General features: G+C 46.5%; 1 protein-coding gene across 2 annotated transcripts in view; it reads right to left on the reverse strand.

The window, feature by feature from the left end:
* CACNA2D2 (calcium voltage-gated channel auxiliary subunit alpha2delta 2) overlaps window positions 1–21,508 on the reverse strand; it is a 2,156,122-nt gene that overhangs the window by 374,839 nt on the left and 1,759,775 nt on the right. For both annotated transcript variants that reach the window (XM_069644058.1, XM_069644057.1), the window contains exons 10-13: window positions 20,775–20,874; window positions 20,168–20,326; window positions 15,318–15,425; window positions 1,925–2,003 (exon numbers count right to left, since the gene is read on the reverse strand). In XM_069644058.1, the coding sequence (XP_069500159.1) occupies window positions 1,925–2,003; window positions 15,318–15,425; window positions 20,168–20,326; window positions 20,775–20,874 (446 nt within the window). The remainder of the gene's footprint in view (window positions 1–1,924; window positions 2,004–15,317; window positions 15,426–20,167; window positions 20,327–20,774; window positions 20,875–21,508) is intronic.

Genomic DNA, 21,508 nt, shown 5'->3' on the forward strand with positions numbered 1-21,508 from the left:
TTCCTTCCTTCCTTCCTTCCTAAAACATAAGTAAAAATAGAGACTGTTTCAATAGACACAATGCCTCTGCATAGGTGTGTTAAACTTAACATGACAATCAAAAATGAATCTTCCATGCAATGATATACCATACTAAGTACAGTTCAGAAATGTTCTAAAATACTAATTCGGGTCACCCTGAGAATGGAGGTCTCTACTGTAGCCAGTGCAAGAAAATGCTTACTGCATGTACCAGGATAAAACAATTACAGCTGAGGCTGCCTTTAAATAATGTCACACTCCATTTAATAATTAAAAACAATTTTTAGACGGCATACCTTAAATGTAGAGTGGGTGAAGTGTGTGTCTTCACTAAAAAATGGTGAGCTTGTATGTTCCATATCTTCACACCATACTTAGTATGGTATATCATTGCATGGAAGATTCATTTTTGATTGTCATGTTAAGTTTAACACACCTTTGCAGAGGCATTGTGTCTATTGAAACAGTCTCTATTTTTACTTATGTTTTTCAGTTTAACCTACTTGGCTCAAGAAGAAGGGATGTGTATCCCGAAACGCATCAGCCATTACTGAATTGTATACATGGATTAGCATTGCTCATTCACTTCACTTTATTTTGTTGACAGCTAGTTTGGCTTTTTCACTTTAAAATCTCAATGGTGAACTAATTGTGACTACAATTAAAACCTCTTTTGGTTTTTTTACGAAACAATCGAATGATTAGCTTCGTTACACATTTAGCATGTATATTTTTGCATAATCACAGCCAACATACCAAACTTTGATGAACCATCATTTGATGGATTTATAACAGAGTGCAGGGGACAGGAGGGCTCCTATCTTTGGATCCTCGTTTTTGTTTCTACATATATGTTGCAGTGATCCTGTGCCAGGGTCACGTTTCCTCCCCCGCACCTTAAAATAATATCTAGATTACCGCACACTATTAAGGAAATTTACTTGTGAGTGTAAAAAATTAGGGAGTGCTTCTACTGATCCCCCCTTTTTCACGATAAGAGAGTATCAAACAGGTTTTGCTCCAATCTATATTACTTCAAGATGGTTGCACTGGGGGTTGGGGGGATTAAACTGTTTGATACACAATCTGTTTCTTTTTAGGTCACATCCGAAACATGGTTCAAAAATCAAAGTCCCATCATTAAAGGCAAGCGCAATGTTTTGTTCTTGTTCTTTATTGCGTAAACATAGCAAAATAAAAACAAATCAGTCTGTGTGCTCAGTTTCCTTGCCCTGTTCAACATGTCATGTAATAGGGTATTTCTTAAATGTAAAGTAAGGCCTATTTTCTCTTTTCTCAATCTCGCTGCCGGGGAGTGGGGGGAAAGGGCTAAGCTATTTGAAAACATTGTAAACATCCAGGGCTTGAGTCTAAATAAAAAGTTTGGGGGGCTGTGATACCAGGAACACAGGAGACATTTCACTGTGTCTTGAAACTAACTTCATCTAGTCTAGAGGCCAAGTGGGTTGCCCTTCTACTGTGCTACCTGGGTTCGTGTCCTGGCTGTGGAACACTTACTTTACATTTCCTTCACACGCTTTAATTGTGTGAAGGAAATGTATATATATATATATATTTTTTAATTCCTTAAAAACACAGGGGGAAGGCGCCTGTGTCTCATAAAAGTGAGCGGGAGCTCTCCACCCACGCGATTCCTCGACGTGTGCCCTGCAAACATCGTTAAGAAGTATGGATTGGACCGAAACATGTTAACTACGGTCTGCATTACACAAGCAGCAAAACTGGTGCTAAGCGCATTTGACTCTTTTTTAGAACTGGTGCACATATTAGATAAACTGATTTCTGGTGTACACAACAGTTCCGGTACCACACTGCTCTGCAATATGACCCCCAACATTACCACCACACCTGCCCAAGCAATTGCAGCCCCGGGCCACATTACCTTTGTTTGCACAGGCCATCCACTGCAGCGGGGTCACATCATAATTGTGTTGCCCAACAGAAAAGGTGAAGACACGAACCTGCACAGGGGGGAAAGGGACATGTTACTGCAACATACCTGCACGCAGAAAGGAGAAAGAGAAACACCACAAGGAGAGAAATCAGTGGCAAAGGGAACATGAGAGCACACATGTCCTTGGCCTTAGATCTGCTAAATCTAATTTATAGAATAGTACACAGGAGCGTAGGAACACCACTGTTTTGGGGTGTGGGGAAGGAGAAGTCTAAGTGCCACAGTCTCCTGACCCCTGTAAACATGCATAATGTCAGATTCATCTGAAAAGACACCGAATTTTGGCCACTTTTTAGAGACGCAGGGCCTGATTTACAGAGCGTTTTTCAAAGGGACTTTCACATTCAAAAAGGCTTTTGTAAATGAGGCCTTCGGGCACGATTTGTTCACATATTGCGCAATCTGTAGAGATGATTTTAGAAACACGTTCACACATTTCCTGCTTGCTGTAGGTTTGGCTCATCCTAGTGAGAGAACATTATTGCCAGGGGAGCGTAGAGGGAAAATGGCAAGTTCTTCTTGCTACTCCTTGCGAAGTCTTCAGATGATCTGCTATAAGCGGGGCTCAGCCTTCTTTTAAAGCCAAATGGTCCACAGTGGTTGGTGTAGGCTAAGCTTACCTTAATTAACCCATCCTGGGGTTCCCACCAACAATATCCTGTACGCGTGAGGTCTTAACCAGAGTGCATGCAACTGGAAAGGTAAAGCGGTGAAAACATGTGATACTAGTCTCATCCATCTTCCTGTCTTTTGTGGGTCAAAGGGTCTCTTTGGTTAATGGATCACTCCATGGATCATGATCTAAAGCGGCAGGTCTCCCTTGAAGATGCAGCGAGACCACACTCTCTGGCTCCTGCAAACTACATTCTTGTACCTTATGAATGGGGCCCTGCTGTGGGGTGGACTACTGTAAACACGCAGCCCCACACATGACAGTTCACTGCCATCGATACTGAGGGCGTGAGCTGGCTTCCGGTGACACAGTTACATATGAAAGGTTGTTGGGGTTTCCTGTCTCCTTTCTTATCCTCTGCAGACAGGCCCTATGTGGGCTTGTTTGAATTATCATCTAATTGGTATGCAAATCGCTGACACCTGCTGCAGGGCACAACAAAAGTGCAGCGCAGATCCTTGGTTCCTTTGTTAGTTAATAAGGCTGGTCATGGCTGGGTGAAGGTTTGGTCTCTCTCTCTCTCTCTCTCTCTCTCTCTCTCTCTCTCTCTCTCTCTCTCTCTCTCTCTCTCTCTCTCTCTCTCTCTCTCTCTCTCTCTGTCTCTCTGTTCTGCTGGTGGTCATATCCCAACTAAATTTGACATGCTGGACTGTGCATGTAGGCTGTGTCCACCCAGAGTACACAGGTCTATGCGTTTGTCGTGCTGTGAGCATAGGAAAATGTGTATGGTTTAGCCCGGCACATTTTCCTGAGGTTTGTCTACCATGAATCCATTTAATGAAACATTTCAAAAAAGCCCAAGTGAGCGCTCCCCAGTGCAGATGATCGAATTCCTCACAGTAGCACCTGTTCCTGCCTAAACCACACCCACAATGGATCCCCTTCAACGCGAAACAACTTCCAACAATGTCAAAGTGCAAGGAACGGCCTGAAAGGTGGCGATACATGGATGTTTGCTTGATCCACGAGCAGAGTTACAATTGAAACGAACGCTGAGAAATTAGCCTCCCCCGACCATTTCAGACAAATGAGAAAACACTCCCACCTGCCCTTACCATTGCAAACATGACTTTAGACCACCAACCGTGGCATTGTCGAGCCATTCCATACTAGATGACAATCTCAATTATGTTCTCAGAGGGGCATTCATAATTGCTTGGCGCAATTCTGCCTTTTAGCATGCAAAACAATGGCGACGTGGCAGCACTTCACTGTATAAATGTACTGCGCGTCCTTTCAAGGCTTTCCCTGAGAGGTCGGTTTGGTGAGACCAGAGTTAAGATTCTGCAAGGATCTGATGTCTGTGCTTGAAGTTTACCAAGCAGCCCTGCCCTTCTCAATCATGGAGAATGGTTACTCATTATGCAGCCCTCCATATGATTTGGACTAGAATTCCCATGATCCATCACCAATGACTAAGCTGGATAAGGACCAGTTAAAGTCTAAAGCATCTGGAGTATTAATTATAGCATGTATGATCTATTCTTCAGCCTTTAAAGATGGTCTAAGTACAGAAAAGTCGATCTGCACCCAAGAAAAATAGTGTGTGTGGTGCAGCAGCTTCCTAGGTGGCTTGTGGGAATTTGCTATCGGGGGATGCATTGGTATGCTGCACAGGCAAGAACTGGCACAAGGAAGAGGGACATTTAGGTAATGCTCTGATTACTTACTGGTAATCTTCATATCCTCCTCTCCCTCCCTCATCTCTGACTGTCTGTCTGCTATCCAGGAATGGTGTGCTGCCAATGACCTCTGCCTTAATGCTAGTAAGACTGAGATCCTACTCATCGGCACACCCACTCCCTCCTTCCCTGCAGCTCTCTGGCCGGCCTCTCTTGTCCCTCTTCCTGCTCCTACCTGCAAGGCAAAAAACCTCGGGGTCATCTTCGACTCCACACTCTCCTTCTCTCCTCATATATCTGACGTCTCTAAGAAGTCACATTACCAGCTGCACCTCCTCATCGGTATTCTTCCCTTCCTCTCCTTCCCCCAGAAGCTCACTGTCTCCCGAGCCCTGGTTCTCTCAAAGCAGGACTACTGTAACAGCCTCTATCTTAATCTGCCTGCCTCCACTCTCCGCCCTCTGCAACTCATCCAGAACAGAACTGCGAGACTTGTCCTTGGCCTCAAGCCCAGGGACCGTATCTCTCCAGGACTGAAATCTCTACACTGGCTCCCAGTGGCTGCGAGGATTAAGTTCAAAACCCTCTGCATTGTCCACAAGGCCTTCTGGGGTCTGGGGCCTAAATACCTTCAACTCTCTCTTCCTAAATATCTTCCTTCCCGAGCCCTACGCTCATCCGTCTCCAACTCCCTCAGGGTCAGCCGCTTCTCGAAGCAACGAGCTGGGGGTAGATCTCTCTCCGCGGCAGGGGCCTCCCTCTGGAACAGCCTTCCTGCCTCCCTGAAACTTGAGGAGAACCAACTTCGGTTCCGGAAGCACCTCAAAACCTTCCTCTTCACTTCTGCTTTCTCTCTCCCTCTGCCCTGCTAAATTCTTCACCTAAACTGCACTGATTCTGCAACTGGGCCGCTCTCACCGACCTCGGTCCTGGGCCCCGTCACTCTTCACTTGCACTGCCTCCCTGGCAACCCCTGCACTGCGGGACTGTCTCTGTATCCCTACAGCCCCCCCCCCAGCACTTGTCTGCACTTACCTTGCACTTGCCACCAGCTGGCCCTATTTATTTATTATTTTATTTCTATTCTACTTATTTGTACTGCACTCCCCCCCCTTCCCCTTGCACTTTTTCCCTTCCCCCTACCCATGCACTTGCGCGGTCTGAATGACACCTGGCCTAGTAGGATCGTTGTCGGTCTTCCCCTTGTTCCCCCTCCCTGCCTCGTCGCGCCTTGAAACACTTGTGTATAGGCGCGTTAGAAATGCCATATCATATCATATCATATCATACTTCTAGTCCTACTCTTCCTCATCACAGTACTTAACTCTCAGTCCCTAGCCTCCACAACAAACCCAACAGGATCCCTCTCCCAACGTCTTACTCCTGCTCCACTCCCCTACTGGAGGTATAAATACCTCCCCCTTACCCACAAACCCTATTTTAATTTACCCACCCAGATCATATGCCCCTTCACCACGGGAGGTTGCGACAGAGTATTGTTGGAGAGGGGAAAGTAGCTCGTCATGATTTGCAGGTCCAGGGATGTGGGAAGTGCAGTTGCTGACCCGGAGAAGTTCCTCCCCCTGGTCCTGGGCTGGTTTTAAGGGTACACGTCGAAGGTGCATGTGGATGGACGGCATCCACCCACATTTTCCCGAGGGTGGACGCCATCCACCTTGGGAGTTTTTGAGGATGGCATTAAAAAGATTTGTTTGCCAGACATGGCCCATCTTGGCAAGCCCAGGAGCCCACCGTCCCAGAACAAACATTGACCACAAATTGGGAGTTTTGTTCCTGTGGAAAATATCTTGGGGGAAGGAGTGGAAGGTGTAGAGGGTGTGAGGCTCCCACCCTCGCTTTAACCACTGTCCCCTGCCTCATGCTTTCCACCAGAAGGCCCAGTGCGCTAGGATACATTCCAGATAACTATTTCCAAATGGTTTCTCTTGGATCCACTTGCTCACATATGGGTTATTTACAACACAACACCAAATGTATGGACTACCCTGAACAAAAACCTAAACACATATGGAACATTGCAGACGTCGTACCAACCCACAGTGCAATGATAGTGAACCTGATTTGTGCTGCATTGCGCCCTTTCCTGCCAGCGACCAGGATGGAAGGATGGCAGTTAATAGTAAGTGCGCTTCACACCTGAAGCCCTGTTACACATCAGAGGGGAGGCGAGGATCTGGGATTGTGTGTGTCTTCTGCTTACATGGCATTTTATTTTAATATTTAGCTTCATCCGGACACCAAAAGTATGATAGAAGATGAACAAAGACCTATGTGCCAGTAGCTGCCTAGAGAACTGTCATTAACTCATTCATCTATGATAAAGGTATTCATTTCACTGGCTTACGTGGGGCACATTATGGCCGGTAAGATAGCTCAGCGGATTGAGTGATGGCTGCTGCAATTTGTGTCTGATCAACAGGCTGCATGTTAGAATCCCTGCAAGGGCAACTCAGCCTTTCATCCATCCAAAGTCGATAAATGAGTAGAGATTATGGTTGGGTGCTTCTTGTAAGTAAACACGTTGAATGTAAAGTGCTTTGGCAACAGCAGTTTATAAATGAGAAGGCATTATGATATTGACAACTGATGAGCACCCCCAGTTCTATTATATTGTTAACACAGTCTGGACATTCTAAGTTGAACACACATCTCCACAGCACAGGTACGTTAGCTCCTAGCGAGCTCCACGTTTTGCCTCACTCCTTGCCCTGCCTTTTCCTCACTCCTCATCACTCTTCTTTCCCTCTAGGACCCTTCCTCGCACGCCCTTCGCAGATTCTCTTTTTAATGCTTACACAAAAGCCGAAACTATCGGCTTTGCCAATGCTTGTTTTTCTTAACAGAGAACTGGCACCTTCTCCTAAACCCATCAAAAAAGGCATCACACATATGACTGACTGGAGATTAATTCACACCTTACTCATTTGGAGTACAGCAATTTACATGTAAATGGTGGGCAAGCCAAAGTGAGGACTCCAAAGACTAGCAGGCCTTTTCACTGATAAGTGGGTGCTAATTGGCAGGTCAGCAGATGGCTAATGAAACGTAAAACTGTTTTCCTTGGCCTGTGTATCATAAAACAGATTAGTCCTTCTGCCATGTTTCCTTCATGCCTGCTCAGGAGAGTGGGGGGAGGGGGTACAAATATCTTGAAGCTCCCTCTGCCCACTTAGGAAGAACCATTCTGTTTCCCTGATTCCTACGCCCCTAAAAGTAACTATTTTTAAAATAAATATTCTATTTTGCCCGAGTTGTTTCGGACAAAAGAAATGTTTGCATACTTTACAATTCAACATCAAACTGGTGCCATTGAGCACACAACATGAATGCTGATTTGCTTACATCAAACTGACTTTTGAGGAGTCCGCCATGGAAAAGCCTAGAATGGTCGCTTGCTGATAGCTAGGCGGGCCAGTCAGACAGCTGCTCCCCCTTAAAGCGGTACACAACATCGCGGCCTGCCTTATCATCGGGTCACACATCTCCCCCCACCTTACCTGAGCTGCACTGGCTACCCTTAACTACTAGGATGTTGAAAAGAGCCTGTATCAACTACAAGGATGCCGCGGTTGCCACACCACCTTACCTAGCGGCTAAATGAAATGCCTCCGGCAGATTGCAAGATACGCACACTAGAACCATTGCCAGACTTGAGACTGGACAGGCGTGGAAGGAGATAACTAGGAAGCAGTCATTATCCTATGGAATTCCATCGTAGTAGGAATTCTGACCAATCCCTCCGCCTCCTTCTGTTCTGGAAAGAGTTGAAAACCTGGCAATTTAAGTCACACCGTGCCATTATCTATACTCCGAGGCTACTCACTAGTCATAGGGGGACTATCTGCTTGCAGCCCTTGTTTTCCGGGCCTGGTCCAAGCAAGGGTGTACACCTTCCTCACCCCAGACCAGGGACCGTCCCTATGGCAACCACCACCCCTAACCCCCAGGCCAGCTCGAAAGGGAGGGGCGCTTCACCTGAAAATAAAATATGTGTTAACAGGAGATGGACCACTCCTTGAGTTCTTACCTTAGTAACCCGGACACACCCAGCAAGGTAGATTTTATAGGCATTCCAACGGGGGACGACTCTTCATTTTTTTTTAATTTAAACTCGTATTTACGTAATACTAATTCTCTATTCCGTTTCTAAAGTTCCCCTGACGCGAGTTACCCTGTAAATGGGGATCTGCTCCGTAGGCCAGCCTTCCTTGGAGGGGTCTCAGGGAGAACCCTAGGGAGAGTCTGAGGCAATAGACCCCGTACCTTGTTCCTGGTACCACCCACTAGAGCGTGAGGCCAGAGGGTGACCGCCACTTCCTCTCCTTGACTCACACCAGGGGACATCCCCTCTACTCCCTTTCATGTACTCCTAGAATCCTAACCCTTCTTAGAAACACCTTTTGCTGTATAGGCGCATTAGAAATACCTAATTAAAAAATGATGAAGTCCAATTTAACATTTCACCTTAATAATTCTCCCCACACTACCTTGCCCTACTTAACATTTCTACTATTTCAAAATATATACACTTCACTACTTAACATGGACTATACAATTAACTATATATTCATAAATATACATAACACGATGACATAAATCATATAGATCATTATGTCACAATGGTGGTGACTGCTGGAGTCAGTCAGCCCCCCTTTCGGTACCTCTTGTGCAGTCCTTCTAGTGGCTTGTCCCTGATGGAAATTGGGGCATGGCCCCCATAACTTCTTTCTTCTGGGTAGCCCTGTTCCCCACATGAGGCCACCTGACTCACCGCATGTGGCCAGCACATCCTAAAAGTTCTTTGGTGGCCCCTGCCATATTGGTGCAAGGCAGTGTCTCCATTGCCATGGCAACACTGCCATGTTCACCACAGCGGCCTGATCTTCTGTGTCTTCTCTCCACCGGGGCTGTCATGACGAGGCAGCCCGGGAAGTCACCAGCCCCCTCTTCACCAGGTCTGCTTTGCGGGGCAGCCCAGGCTTTTCTTCACTGTGCCACTCTCCGAGGCAGAGCAGACTTTGCCTCATTCACCTCCGGGGCCCCCTGACATGTGCGGCCTGGATGACTTCACTGTTGGGCCCTCCTGACTGACCACGAGGTGGGCTATCAGGGGCACAGCCGGGCTGTCTAGTTGGCTGCCCGCCTATGCAGCCCGGACTGGGCAGTTCACCTTTGGACCTGGCAGCCCCTGTGCATGCTGCCCGGCCCATTGCTCTTACTCGGCCCATCCGGTCTGGCCCCCAGGCAGCTTGACAACCCAGCACAGCCCTGTTGGCAGCTAGGCTGCTCCTGGCACACAGCCTGGTCCCACAGATCACACAACCGGTTGCTATCCCCATGCGGCCCATTGTCATGATGTCTATGGCCCCAGGGAGGTGGCGCTCAAGGCCGCAGTCTCCCTAAGGAGGAATTTTGTCTCCCCCAATTCTCTGCTTCTGTTTATTTCTCCTTCTCTTCTCCTGACTTCTTTTCAACTGTCTTTGAACTTTCTTTCTTTTATAAATCCACTTTAGATTCTTTTCTCTCCTGCCCAGCTCAGCCCATTCGTGGGCAGGGGAGTTCTGTCCCATTGCTCTTTCCTTTTTTTCCTCTCTCAACATTCCATCCAGCCTCATGGTGGGCTTGATAGATCAGTGCATACATAAACACACATACAGCATTTAATAAAGTCTTTTATTAAACCCTGGTGTCTGTGTCTTTCCTTGTAGGTTGTCCTTGTCACAGTGCTACAGTGCTCATTGTGTAGTGTACACACAGTAGTGTGTTACTGCCTGGCCTAAGCCTGCTGTTCAGTGCTCTGCTGCTTGCGAGCAAGTTTGCTCTGTACGAATATAACACGATGAATGAGAATTGGAAGATTCTAGAACATCGCTCCTGGGTACATCTGTCCGCTGCCCCTTTTGGAGCGAAGAGAAGAGCCGGAGCAGTCATTGGTGGAGCCTGTTTCACCTTCTCATCCAGGCAATGAGTGACCCTCTCCTGCCTCATGTTAGAACTGAAGTCATGACAGTGACCACTCACCTTCGCCTTTAACCCACTCATAGTCTGGGGAATCAACACAAACTCACAACAGAAGTGTAAATGTGGTTCAAGATCGTGGTTCACAAAGGACAAGAGTGGAAGAATGCCTATGGGTCCTATGAGGGGTGGGGGGTTTATAATACAAGATGGACAATTAGGCAGGATAGAGAAATGAGCAGTGATTCCTGGCCTGATGGTGGTGAGTGTGGGTGAGCGGCAGGGTGTGTGGGCATTAGAAATGCTTGACAGTATGAGGCACGTGCCTTATCAACCAAGGACACCATGCCTCAGAACCAAAGTCTGCAAGCTGAAGTCCTCGGGGAAGGGTGATATGCCTACGGGGAACGCAAGCCAGAAAGAGCCCTTGCTCAGCTTGGCACTTTTGTAGCACTTTGCAAATCCATAATGCAGCCTCTTGTATTTGTCTTCAAAGCCCATTCTGGGCCATGGAGAGTCAGAACAATGAATGCATTCTGGGCCATAGAGTGAGTGAGACCAATGAATGCATTCTGGGCCATAGAGAGAGAGAGAGAATGATGAATGCATCCAGGGCCATGGAGAGAGAGTGAGAACAATGAATGCATTCTGGGTCATAGAGTGAGTGAGAACAATGAATGCATTCTGGGCCATAGAGAGAGAGAACGATGCATGCATCCTGGGCCATAGAGAGGGAGTGAGAACAATGAATGCATTCTGGGCCATAGAGAGTGAGGGAGAACAATGAATGCATTCTGGCCCATAGAATGAGTGAGAACAATGAATACATCTTGGGCCATAGAGAGTGAGTGAGAACAATGAATACATTCTGGGCCATAGCAAGTGAGTGAGAACAATTAATGCATCCTGGGCTATAGAGAGTGAGTGAGAACAATGAATGCATCCCGGGCCATAGAGAGTGAGAACAATGAATGCAGTCTGGGCCATAGAGTGAATGAGACCAATGAATGCATTCTGGGCCATAGAGAGAGAGAGAACGATGAATGCATCCTGGGCCATAGAGAGAAAGTGAGAACAATGAATGCATTCTGGGTCATAGAGTGAGTGAGAACAATGAATGCATTCTGGGCCATAGAGAGAGAGAACGATGAATGCATCCTGGGCCATAGAGAGAGAGTGAGAACAATGAATGCATTCTGGGCCATAGAGTGAGTGAGACCAATGAATGCATTCTGGGCCATAGAGAGAGAGAGAACGATGAATGCATCCTGGGCCATAGAGAGAGAGTGAGAACAATGAATGCATTCTGGGTCATAGAGTGAGTGAGAACAATGAATGCATTCTGGGCCATAGAGAGAAAGAACGATGAATGCATCCTGGGCCATAGAGAGAGAGAACAATGAATGCTTTCTGGGTCATAGAGTGAGTGAGAACAATGAATGCATTCTGGGCCATATAGAGAGAGAACAATGAATGCATCATGGGCCATAGAGAGGGAGTGAGAACAATGAATACATTCCGGGCCATAGAGAGTGAGTGAGAACGATTAATGCATTCTGAGCCATAGAGAGTGAGTGAGAACAATGAATGCATTCTGGGCCATATAGAGAGAGAACAATGAATGCATCCTGGGCCATAGAGAGGGAGTGAGAACAATGAATGCATTCTGGGCCATAGAGAGTGAGTGAGAACAATGAATGCATTCTGGCCCATAGAATGAGTGAGAACAATGAATACATCTTGGGCCATAGAGAGTGAGTGAGAACAATGAATGCATTCTGGGCCATAGCAAGTGAGTGAGAGCAAGTAATACATCCTGGGCTATAGAGAGTGAGTGAGAACAATGAATGCATCCCGGGCCATAGAGAGTGAGTGAGAACGATTAATGCATTCAGAGCCATCGAGAGTGAGTGAGAAAAATGAATGCATTCTGGGTCATAGAGAGTGAGAACAATGAATGCATCCTGGGCCATAGAGAGTAAGAACAATGAATGCAACCAGGTCTATAGAGAGAGAGTGAGAACAATGAATGCATTCTGGGTCACAGTGTGAGTGAGAACAATGAATGCATTCTGGGCCATAGAGAGAGAGAACGATGAATGCATCCTGGGCCATAGAGTGAGTGAGAACAATGAATGCATCATGGGCCATAGCGAGTGAGTGAGAACAATGAATGCCTTCTGGGCCATAGAGAGTGACTGAGACCAATGAGCATTCAGAGTAACTCGGAGATAATCCAAATTTGCATCGAAGTCAAGCGGGTCCTGTAAGAACTGGCACTCTGGAAAGAGCCAGAGGCGATACTGACCTCAGTGACAATGACAGCAAGGATGTGTCATCCATTTAGGTTGACATCCATGATGGAGCTGCCTTAGCCTACGAGAGGAAAACTTATAAGTGCTTTATACCCAGGTGTCCTTTGGACTAATACTCAATCTGAGAGCCAAGGGTCACCTCTTTACAGCATTCCTACAAGGCCTGAATAAGGCGGGCATTTCCCATTTTCGCGAATCCTATAGAATCAGTAAATTGCCTGGTGGAACGGTCACTTGAAAGGCAAGGCCACAGAAAGGCATGTGTAAGAGCAGACACATCAGTGTGTAGTACGGAAAGGGTGATCTAGTCACGCATGATCTCACAAACAGAAAGTGGCAGAGGAGCTAAATAAGATTTGGAAAATCTTAAAGGGGTTGTGAGTTAATGCTGGGCTCGGACTACTGGATACAAGCCCAGGTGCTGCACAGTACCCTATGTAATCTGATCAAATCAATTTCTATATCAAGACATGATCCCATTGCACGATCATGATCCCTTCAGCAGGAGTCGTCTGTACTTAAGTGGGTAGGAAGGGCTTTCATCCAGCCCAGTAACAAACTCAAATGAAAAGAAGAGCTTGCCCGTGCATCAATTTACTGCATCAATGCATGGGATTCACAGATGAGAGTACTTCAATATTATCTGTCTCCCTAATATTGAAACCAATCAGAGGACTCAGAATACAGAAGTGACTTCTTGGTAGGGGCTTGGCACCTGAGCCTCCTCCCACCCTGCTTACCTCCCATCCCACCCTCTACCCCCTTTACTGTGCCCATTACTGCCTGCTCCCATCCCACTTTCCGGTCATCATACGCTCCGATGCCCCCACCACGCAGCACGCCGCTCAATCCTCGAAGTGGAAAGCTACTATACCTCAATGCCATTTGCATGACTACTATCATTTTGGGCAGTTTTATCTATGGGAGAAATTACAAGGGCACTCAGCAAGCCCAGTTTCGCAACTACAAAAGAACAGGCGTTTTAGCACCTGAACAATATGCCGGGGAGCCAAAATCTATATCCTTAAAGGAGGGCTTTCTCGGTCAGTAATGGCCTGAGACCAAGATAAAGGCCTAAGTGAAAGGCCAGCCTCGGTGGTTATTATTGCTGAAGCAAACATTTCAGAATGTCTAATTTTTGCGGTGTAACTGGTTTCATGTGACCGGCTGCTCTGCATTCCTATGTTGCTTACAGTGGAATATTGGTCGGCTGCAGACTTGGTGGGCGTAGGATGGGAGTCTTAGTGTCCTCGGCATTGAGATCAACTCCCAGAGAGGTGTATATGCAGGCCTGACACCCTAGTCATGTAGATACCAGACCGCATAGGAGGCAGCATAGAACCTTAAGGACACCACCCCAGGCTTCTGTATCCCTACCTGCGGGGCAGGGCAACCAACCACGCTAATCACCCAATACATTTCCCAGAGAGCTGCCAAGGAAGACCAGTGCCAACATATATCAGTTTATTGGATTCTTACAGAGGACATCCAGGTTATGAGCACTGCATACTACTTGTCATGCTATGGCTTGAAGTCAGGGTTGTGTTCATTTAGCACATCCAATGTCTATTTGTGCCAAAACGTAGAGATCCACCAATAAGAAGTCATCCAATTGTATGTCTGTTATCAGAGCCTCCGTAAATAAGACAAGTCTATCCGAAAACATTATACTTGATCATACAGGATGGACACTCTTATCCTGTGAGGGCTGCTGTAGCTTGGAAGATATTGCCAACAGACCTGCGCAGTGACAAAAAATCTCCTTGCATTTAAAAAGGCACTGAAAACGTTCTTATTCTCTTAAATTGCTAATGCAGTATTTCTTCGCCCTCATTTTATCCTTTTCGATCTTTCCTCTTGCGCCTTGATGCCTGCGGCGCGTAATAAACAAATAACATAACATAACATAACACTGCTGTTCTTCCCGCTTCCAGGTCACAAAAGAAATTAAATGCAAGCCAGAAGATAGCAGCAGCCTGAGTACCTTCAGAGACTGGGCTTACAGCATGGCTACTTATTCTGTTTTCAAACCACTTTTGGTTGCCCAGTAAGTCGAGCACACATCGAAAACCCTCAGTAGCTTGCAATGAATAAGTGCGTGCATCATATATTATGGCCACTTGCATGCATGAAGATGGCCTTAATGTCCACCAAAGCAGGCTATTGATGTTAAATCTTACTGTGACCTCGTGGCCTTTCCCACTCGGTGTGGCCCCCTATGTTTGCTTTTGAGGGTATCAGAACAGTCGCTTGAGGAGGGAGAGTTGATCGTGCTTCATAGGCAATGTTTGATTTAGTTATTAAAAAACAATAAAAATGGCCGCTATGGAAACAGAAAGAAGCCTCCCTCACAAATGAAGGAAACTCCTTTCTATTTCCATTGCAGCAGAAGTGAGTAGCAGCACAGAAATTCGAGCCAGTGGGCGGAGGACATGCTACAGGAAGCAGTGCAGCTGCCAGAGGAGAGTTTAAAAAAAAGTGAAAAAGGTTTTAAAATAAAGGTAGGAGGTACGCCAATTCCCTCGGATTGCTTGAAACCGTGTGCAATGCTGTCAGCTATGGCCCATATTCCGAGCTTTGAGATTAACTAAGATGTCCCCCGCCCTTGTGCCAACAGTAACTTTTGTTTAAAGTATATTTCTCTACACATTAAATTCCATTTCCCCGTGGAAGAAACAGGTTTTAGAGGTATCTTAGCATTCAGTTTGCGCACCTCGATGCAGAAAACTCACCGTCTTGTTGGGCCAGTTGTACCTTTCAAAGACATCCTGCACGCGGTCCTCGCCGCCGTCCGTGAACATCATGATCATCTTGTTGCAGTTGGCCCGCGTCACGTTGTTCTGCAGAGAGAGAGAGAGAGAGAGAGAGAGAGAGAGAGAGAGAGGAGTGAGGTCTGAACCTGCCAGCACTCTGAGGTTGGGGTGTCTGGCCGTGTAACTCTAAGCTATTTTACATGCAAGTCTTTCAAGTTCTCAGAATTCCCTGCAGGATGGAGTTCTACATGTTAAAAGGAAAGAGGTGGACTGCACAGCAGAGATTGGGCCACAATGCTGTATGCCAAGAACTGCCTCCTACTTAGGACTCCACCTGTGAGCGCAATGCAGATGCGCCCTGAAGCTGAACCTGGGCGCTTTGTACATCACTAGATCCTCATGGCATGGGTCCATGCCGGTGTGCAAGGATGGGCTATCTGTATGTACCCCAAAGGCAATGTGTCCAATTCTCAGAAGTTACCCTGCCTGAAGACTGAAGGACGCGTGCCACCAGAGACACGTTGGTTTGCGTGGTTTTGTGTAATTGTGCATAAAAGGAAGTTGGTAACCCCTTCCCCACAGACTGCATTCTCTGACTTAGAAGGCCAGTATTTTTGCTTGTTTACTTTAGTAGTTTGTCTCCTTTTCAAATGCTCTTATTTCTCAGGACTGCTCTTGTGACTCTAAGGGAGTGGGGATTTCATAGCGCACCCTGCAGGAGGCGTCTCATTTCTGGATTAAAGCCTGTTGATTGGGAGACATGCGTGATCTTGATGCGTCCCTGAGGAGTGTATCGCATCCTCAGGAGCGTCTCGTCACTGGGCATAAGCTAGTGGCCTGGAAGAGTGGAGTGATCTGCCTGTGTATCCCCCAGAGTTTGATCCTGTAGCACATTTTTGCTGTATTTATGCGCAGAATGGGAATACCATAATGGACGGTCTTGGACCCAAATGACCAGACAGACTCAAAGAAGATGGCAAAGTACTACTTTATCATCAATTTAATAAAGTAGGGCAATCTGACAAACAACAGTTTGCAGTCCTCACACTGCAAATTGGTTACACAAAAAGTTTATACCTCAAAGTGCATCAGCTATGACATCATCCTAAGTAGCAAATAACAAATCCTATTAGGTTTTGGGATGGTTAGGGGAACATATCTACTTATAGAGCCTATAAGTGGTAGTAACTGTATTGGCTGCTGCTCTCTGGTATGCAAGCCTCGAAAACTTCCCTCTAACTCAAAAGTATAGATTATAACAGTACAACAGTAGCGGATTGGCTCATGCAACATTGCCTACTCATCGTTGCACAGGCCATCATGAGAGGTTGGCATCCTCTCCCAACCTTGGACACTTGGCTCACTAGCAGCACGTAAGCAAAACAAAACTTAGGTGCCGAGAACAACGTCAGACTACTACCCACTTGCCCAATTAGTCCACCATTTCTCATCAGCCAAGCCTTCATCCAAGGCCTCTTCTTTGTAGTTGAACTAGCGGGCTGATCTCCTCTGTGAGAGTTTTATGGGAGTGTAGGTACACCATTATCTTCATCTGGAGCTTAATGAATAGGCCTTGTTTTCGAATTCTGAATCACGTGTGAGGAGACCACGATTTTGTCTATTTCAACCTTTTATTTAGTGCTATTTAATTAAATTAAGCCGAGTGTCATTATTCCTCTTGGCTTCTGGAGGCTTGGTTGTTTCACCTCACTTAGGCTTTTCTGCATCTTTTATTGTCAATACTTGGCACTTGCAAATGTTCGCTCATTTACTTAATCTAAAAGAAATATGTCCTGCGTATGTTGCTTATTCTCGCTACCTCCCCTTTTACCCTTCAGTAGCTTCTCGCTGTGGCATCCTTGATCTCTGGCCAGTAGCTATTCTTTATTCGTGCATGAACTTGTATTTCCAGCATCTGTCATCTCTGCAGCTCTGGTCTTTTTCCTTTGAGCTCTTCACTTACTATCATTGAGAGCAGGCATCCATCTTCTCAACATGGCTGCTTTACCTGTGTTATGCTTCCTACTGCAGCAAGCTTCTATATGGCTCATCTACCTTGTGTTTCTATGCATGTACATTCACTTTGCCTCTTCTCACTTATTTCTTTGGTGCACATGATTTCTTCGTATTTCATTACATATTTCTCTATTACTTCAGTTACATCTTTATTCTTAAGTATTCTTATATCGTTTCAGTGCGTCATTATTATTTTCTCCTTCTGACATCACTTTGCACCTGTCAGATCTTCTTTACAACTCCTCCTCGATATTCAGCGGTTCTTGCAACTCTTCTGCTGCCACTTCAGTATGAGGGTTCATTCAATTCAGTTGTCTGAGTGCACAAAATCTCTCATAAACTAGGTGCAATATTGGGATGATACCTGGTGTCATGTACGCTGTCTCCTTGTCCATCCAATATGACAGAGGTGAGGGGGCAGAGTCTATTAGTTATGTACACGTCTGCTCCTTTACAATCTCATGTTTAAAGCTTTTTTTCCAGTCATCTGAGACTGGAAGGTGTGCCACATTCTCAGATGTTCCTTTCGCAGGGCTCAGCATGTGACCTGGAAGGAACTAGTGATCTGCATGTATGCCCAGAGGTATGTGTCCCATTCTTAGTGACTCCATGTTTCAAGGGCAATAGCAGTGGCTTGAAAGGCAGAAGGTGGGAGCTGAAGACACGTTGATGGTAGGTGTATTTTAGTTTTGACATCTTCCACTTCTGCGATGCAGCATCTAAGTAGGGAGCAGGTGTGGACCATGGATTTACTTTCGTGGCTCTGCCAATTTACTAGACCTAGGGACAATACATAAGGCTAGCCACATCATAGAGGCATTCAACAGTTGGCACAGGTTATTCCTGTGTGTTTCCAGTCTAAATTGATCTGCAAATTAAAGCACAAAAGGGCGTCCATCACAGCTGAACACAGCCAAATCTACCAATATCTACCAACATCTCAAGACAAGGTACTGTTACCCCCTCTCTGCTCCAGTCACTATCCTATCCACAGTAAGCCTGCATAGGTCCATAGTGAGTAATCCACCAGAGCTGGGCACAGGGCATGCGTCTAGTATTGTGAAATGTCTTCTCACCTAGATAGGTTATGAACATGCCTTATAAACTGCAGGAACAAAGATCCTATACACAAGTGTTCCGCTCATTTGGTCAGTGTGGCACATCACTGTCCCCTCACATTGCGTGTATCTGCTTCGGGATATGTGCATTTGCCCATGTCCATCTTGCACAGTCTCCCTCCATGCCTCTCGACATCAGACCATGCGTTTAATCAATCTCTGGCTCACACCGTGCATCTCCATTCGTCTGCATCAGAAAATCTTTCGCTCTTGACATGAATCATTGAATCAAACTGTGCATTTTTCAGATCCCAACTTGCACATCTGTCTCTCAGTATGCATCCATATGCAGCCCAAGCTTGCGCTGTGCAGCTTCGGTTCAACCAGTGGATCTCACATTCACATAATGCCCCTCTACTTGAAAACAATGCCTTTTTTAGTCAATCCCCAGCTCGCGGCACGGACCTCTGTTGATCTGCATTTGGCACCCTGCGTCTCGGGATCATACCATCCATGTCTAGCTCAAATAATGCAGTTCCATCTTCTGACCTGCACTTCCAAACAGGAACATACTTCTCAGCTTCCACTGTGCAAGCACTGCTCAGTGGATGCATCTTGCACCTCATCCGGTGCACTGCTCGTTCATGTGATGCATTTCACGTTCACAGTTTGCATCTCCTGCCAACAGAGCGCATCTCCACATCCTACAAAGAATCTTCAGTTCAAAACATGCATCTTGGTCTCACAATATCTACATTTACCTTACACCACACATCTTCCAAGCAGGCATCACCACCTCCCTCCACATAGGTTAGTTCTGCTCCAATTCACCCCAACAACTTGTCTCCCAAGATCTCTGTTCATGAGGTAATTTTTGTCACTGTACCCTACAATGCATCTCCAATGATGTACCCCAATCTACGCAGCAAGTGAAACCATAACTTCTTCTGGTGAATCAATGAGATGCTGCATTGTGCTGACGCAACAGATTAATCGGGCATCCTAACTACAGTGGGCAACCACTTCCTTTTGATCATTTCCCTAACTGGATTTCTTCAGCTTTCATATCTTATGCCCAGGAAGCAGTCAGCCCCACCTCTGTAATACTTGACATCATGACCACAATTTTGCAGAGTAAGGGAATTGCACCCTAATAGTTTTTCTACACTGTTTAAGAATAGCTACTGCCCTGTTGTGCACTACACCGCAGGTAGTTTACATTCTTTGGCAGGTGAGGATCAATGGTCTGGAGCATTGCCCAGAGCAATGACAGGGGTTACGATTAATTCTAAGCCTTCCAGCCATCATCTCTTGTGTTTTGCCATAGTCATCCCGAGTGGGGCGGGTATGCCCAGATGTGGGTCCTGTGCCTGCTGGGCCTAGAGACCCAAGCTACTCCTCGCTGATGAGTGCCAACAAAGCCGAAACATGTCTGGGGATGCTTGTGGTCTCGTGCAGAAGGCATGTGACCTAGCAGTTCGGGCTGGACTGCCCCTTTTGGGGTGGGACCAAGCCTGATTTGCATGTGGTCTTTCCCCTTTCTGTAAGGGCTTGGCAGGCGAAAAACGATGGTCCGGAGGGTTGCCCAGAGCAATGACAAAGGTTACGATTAATTCTAAACCTTCCAGCCATCTTGTGTTTTGCTACATTCTTTGAATATGCCAAGTGGTAGTGGGACACAAACAGAAACCTGAGAGAGGCTACACCCTTGTGGTTCAACTGTGCCCTTGCCCGATGCATGACCGGTGTACGTACATTTTGCAGCTGGCTGAAGGCATACTCAAAGCCCGCCTTATAGTCAGTGGTTCCTTGGGCCACCATTCCCTGCACTGCCTCCTTCATCACTTTCTTATTGCGCACGTTGGCCTGGACGAGCTGCCGGAAGCATGAGACGTTATCTGCTTTCTCATTAAACTGAAAGACAAGAGGACATAAGTGTTGGTGAGGCGACATGGTATGAAGAAAAGGAAAGAAGGTGGGGCAAGTGATCATTGTCTCAGGTAGACCCCCAACAGGAGTCCCTTTTGCATTAGTACACAGGCGTAAATGTTAAAGCGTTAATTAATGCCTGAGGGCTAGGTGCGCTATATAGATGTAATAAATAAATACAATAAATACATTGCTAATGGAAAGGTCAACAGGGGGTGATTATTCATCATCCCAGGGGTTCTGTGCAATGAGCCAAAGTATGCATATTGATAAAACAGAAACCAGCAAGGGGTACCCAAGTGGGTGCATACATCATGATGTGTGGTCATTAGTACAACCTTAGGACATTGAGGGGGCTATCAGTAAATGTAAGCACTTCATTAAAGGCCCCCTCCCCTGCCATATTCCCGGATATCCTAAGCACCATACTTACAGAAGCCACCGTGACATAGTCATCATCTGAGAGGGTGTCCAGCATCTCCATGACGGACGTCTTCATGAGCTTCAGGGTCAGACCACTCACACTGCCACTCCTAGAGGTCAGAGGGGAGAACCATAGGGAGAGCTCATCACGTGGGGTAGGGAGAGCCTCTGCTACCATCCAGGCAACTCTCACCGCCACTCGCTGAATCACAGAATTTCCATGTTATGTTTTCACACACAGGTAGACCACGAGCAATAGCCGTGTTTGCCTGGTAATATCTGCCGGGCAAATAAAAATCCCACACTCCCTCCACCAACATTACTGTGCTACTGTTTAAAATGGCATGCCCAATGCTGGCACCCACCCATTGTAAATTGCTGCTACCCTCGATATATCTGAATGCTACAAGCAATAACACTAATAGGTTTCAGACCTGCGAGACAAACAGAAGTCACGTAGACGAAGGGACTCACAGAACTGTCTCACATGGTGCCGCAGAGAGTGGCACGCCGAAGACCACACTCTGGTGGCAAGCAGCAACAGAGAAGCGACACAATCACAAAGCAGGCACTCAGTCAAAGAAATGGGGTCTCATTCGAGTATGGCGGTAGCCGTGCTTGTAGTAAAGGCACGGCTGCCGCCGGTATTGATTTTTATCCGCCGGTCAGAAAAGGGCAATTACCGGGTCATTACGACCTTGGCGGACCCGGTAATTGCCCTTTTCTGGGCACCGGTAAAAATGT

This window comes from Ambystoma mexicanum, chromosome 2p (assembly GCF_040938575.1).
Source record: "Ambystoma mexicanum isolate Mex_15411 chromosome 2p, UKY_AmexF1_1, whole genome shotgun sequence".
Classification (NCBI taxonomy): Eukaryota; Metazoa; Chordata; class Amphibia; order Caudata; family Ambystomatidae; genus Ambystoma; species Ambystoma mexicanum.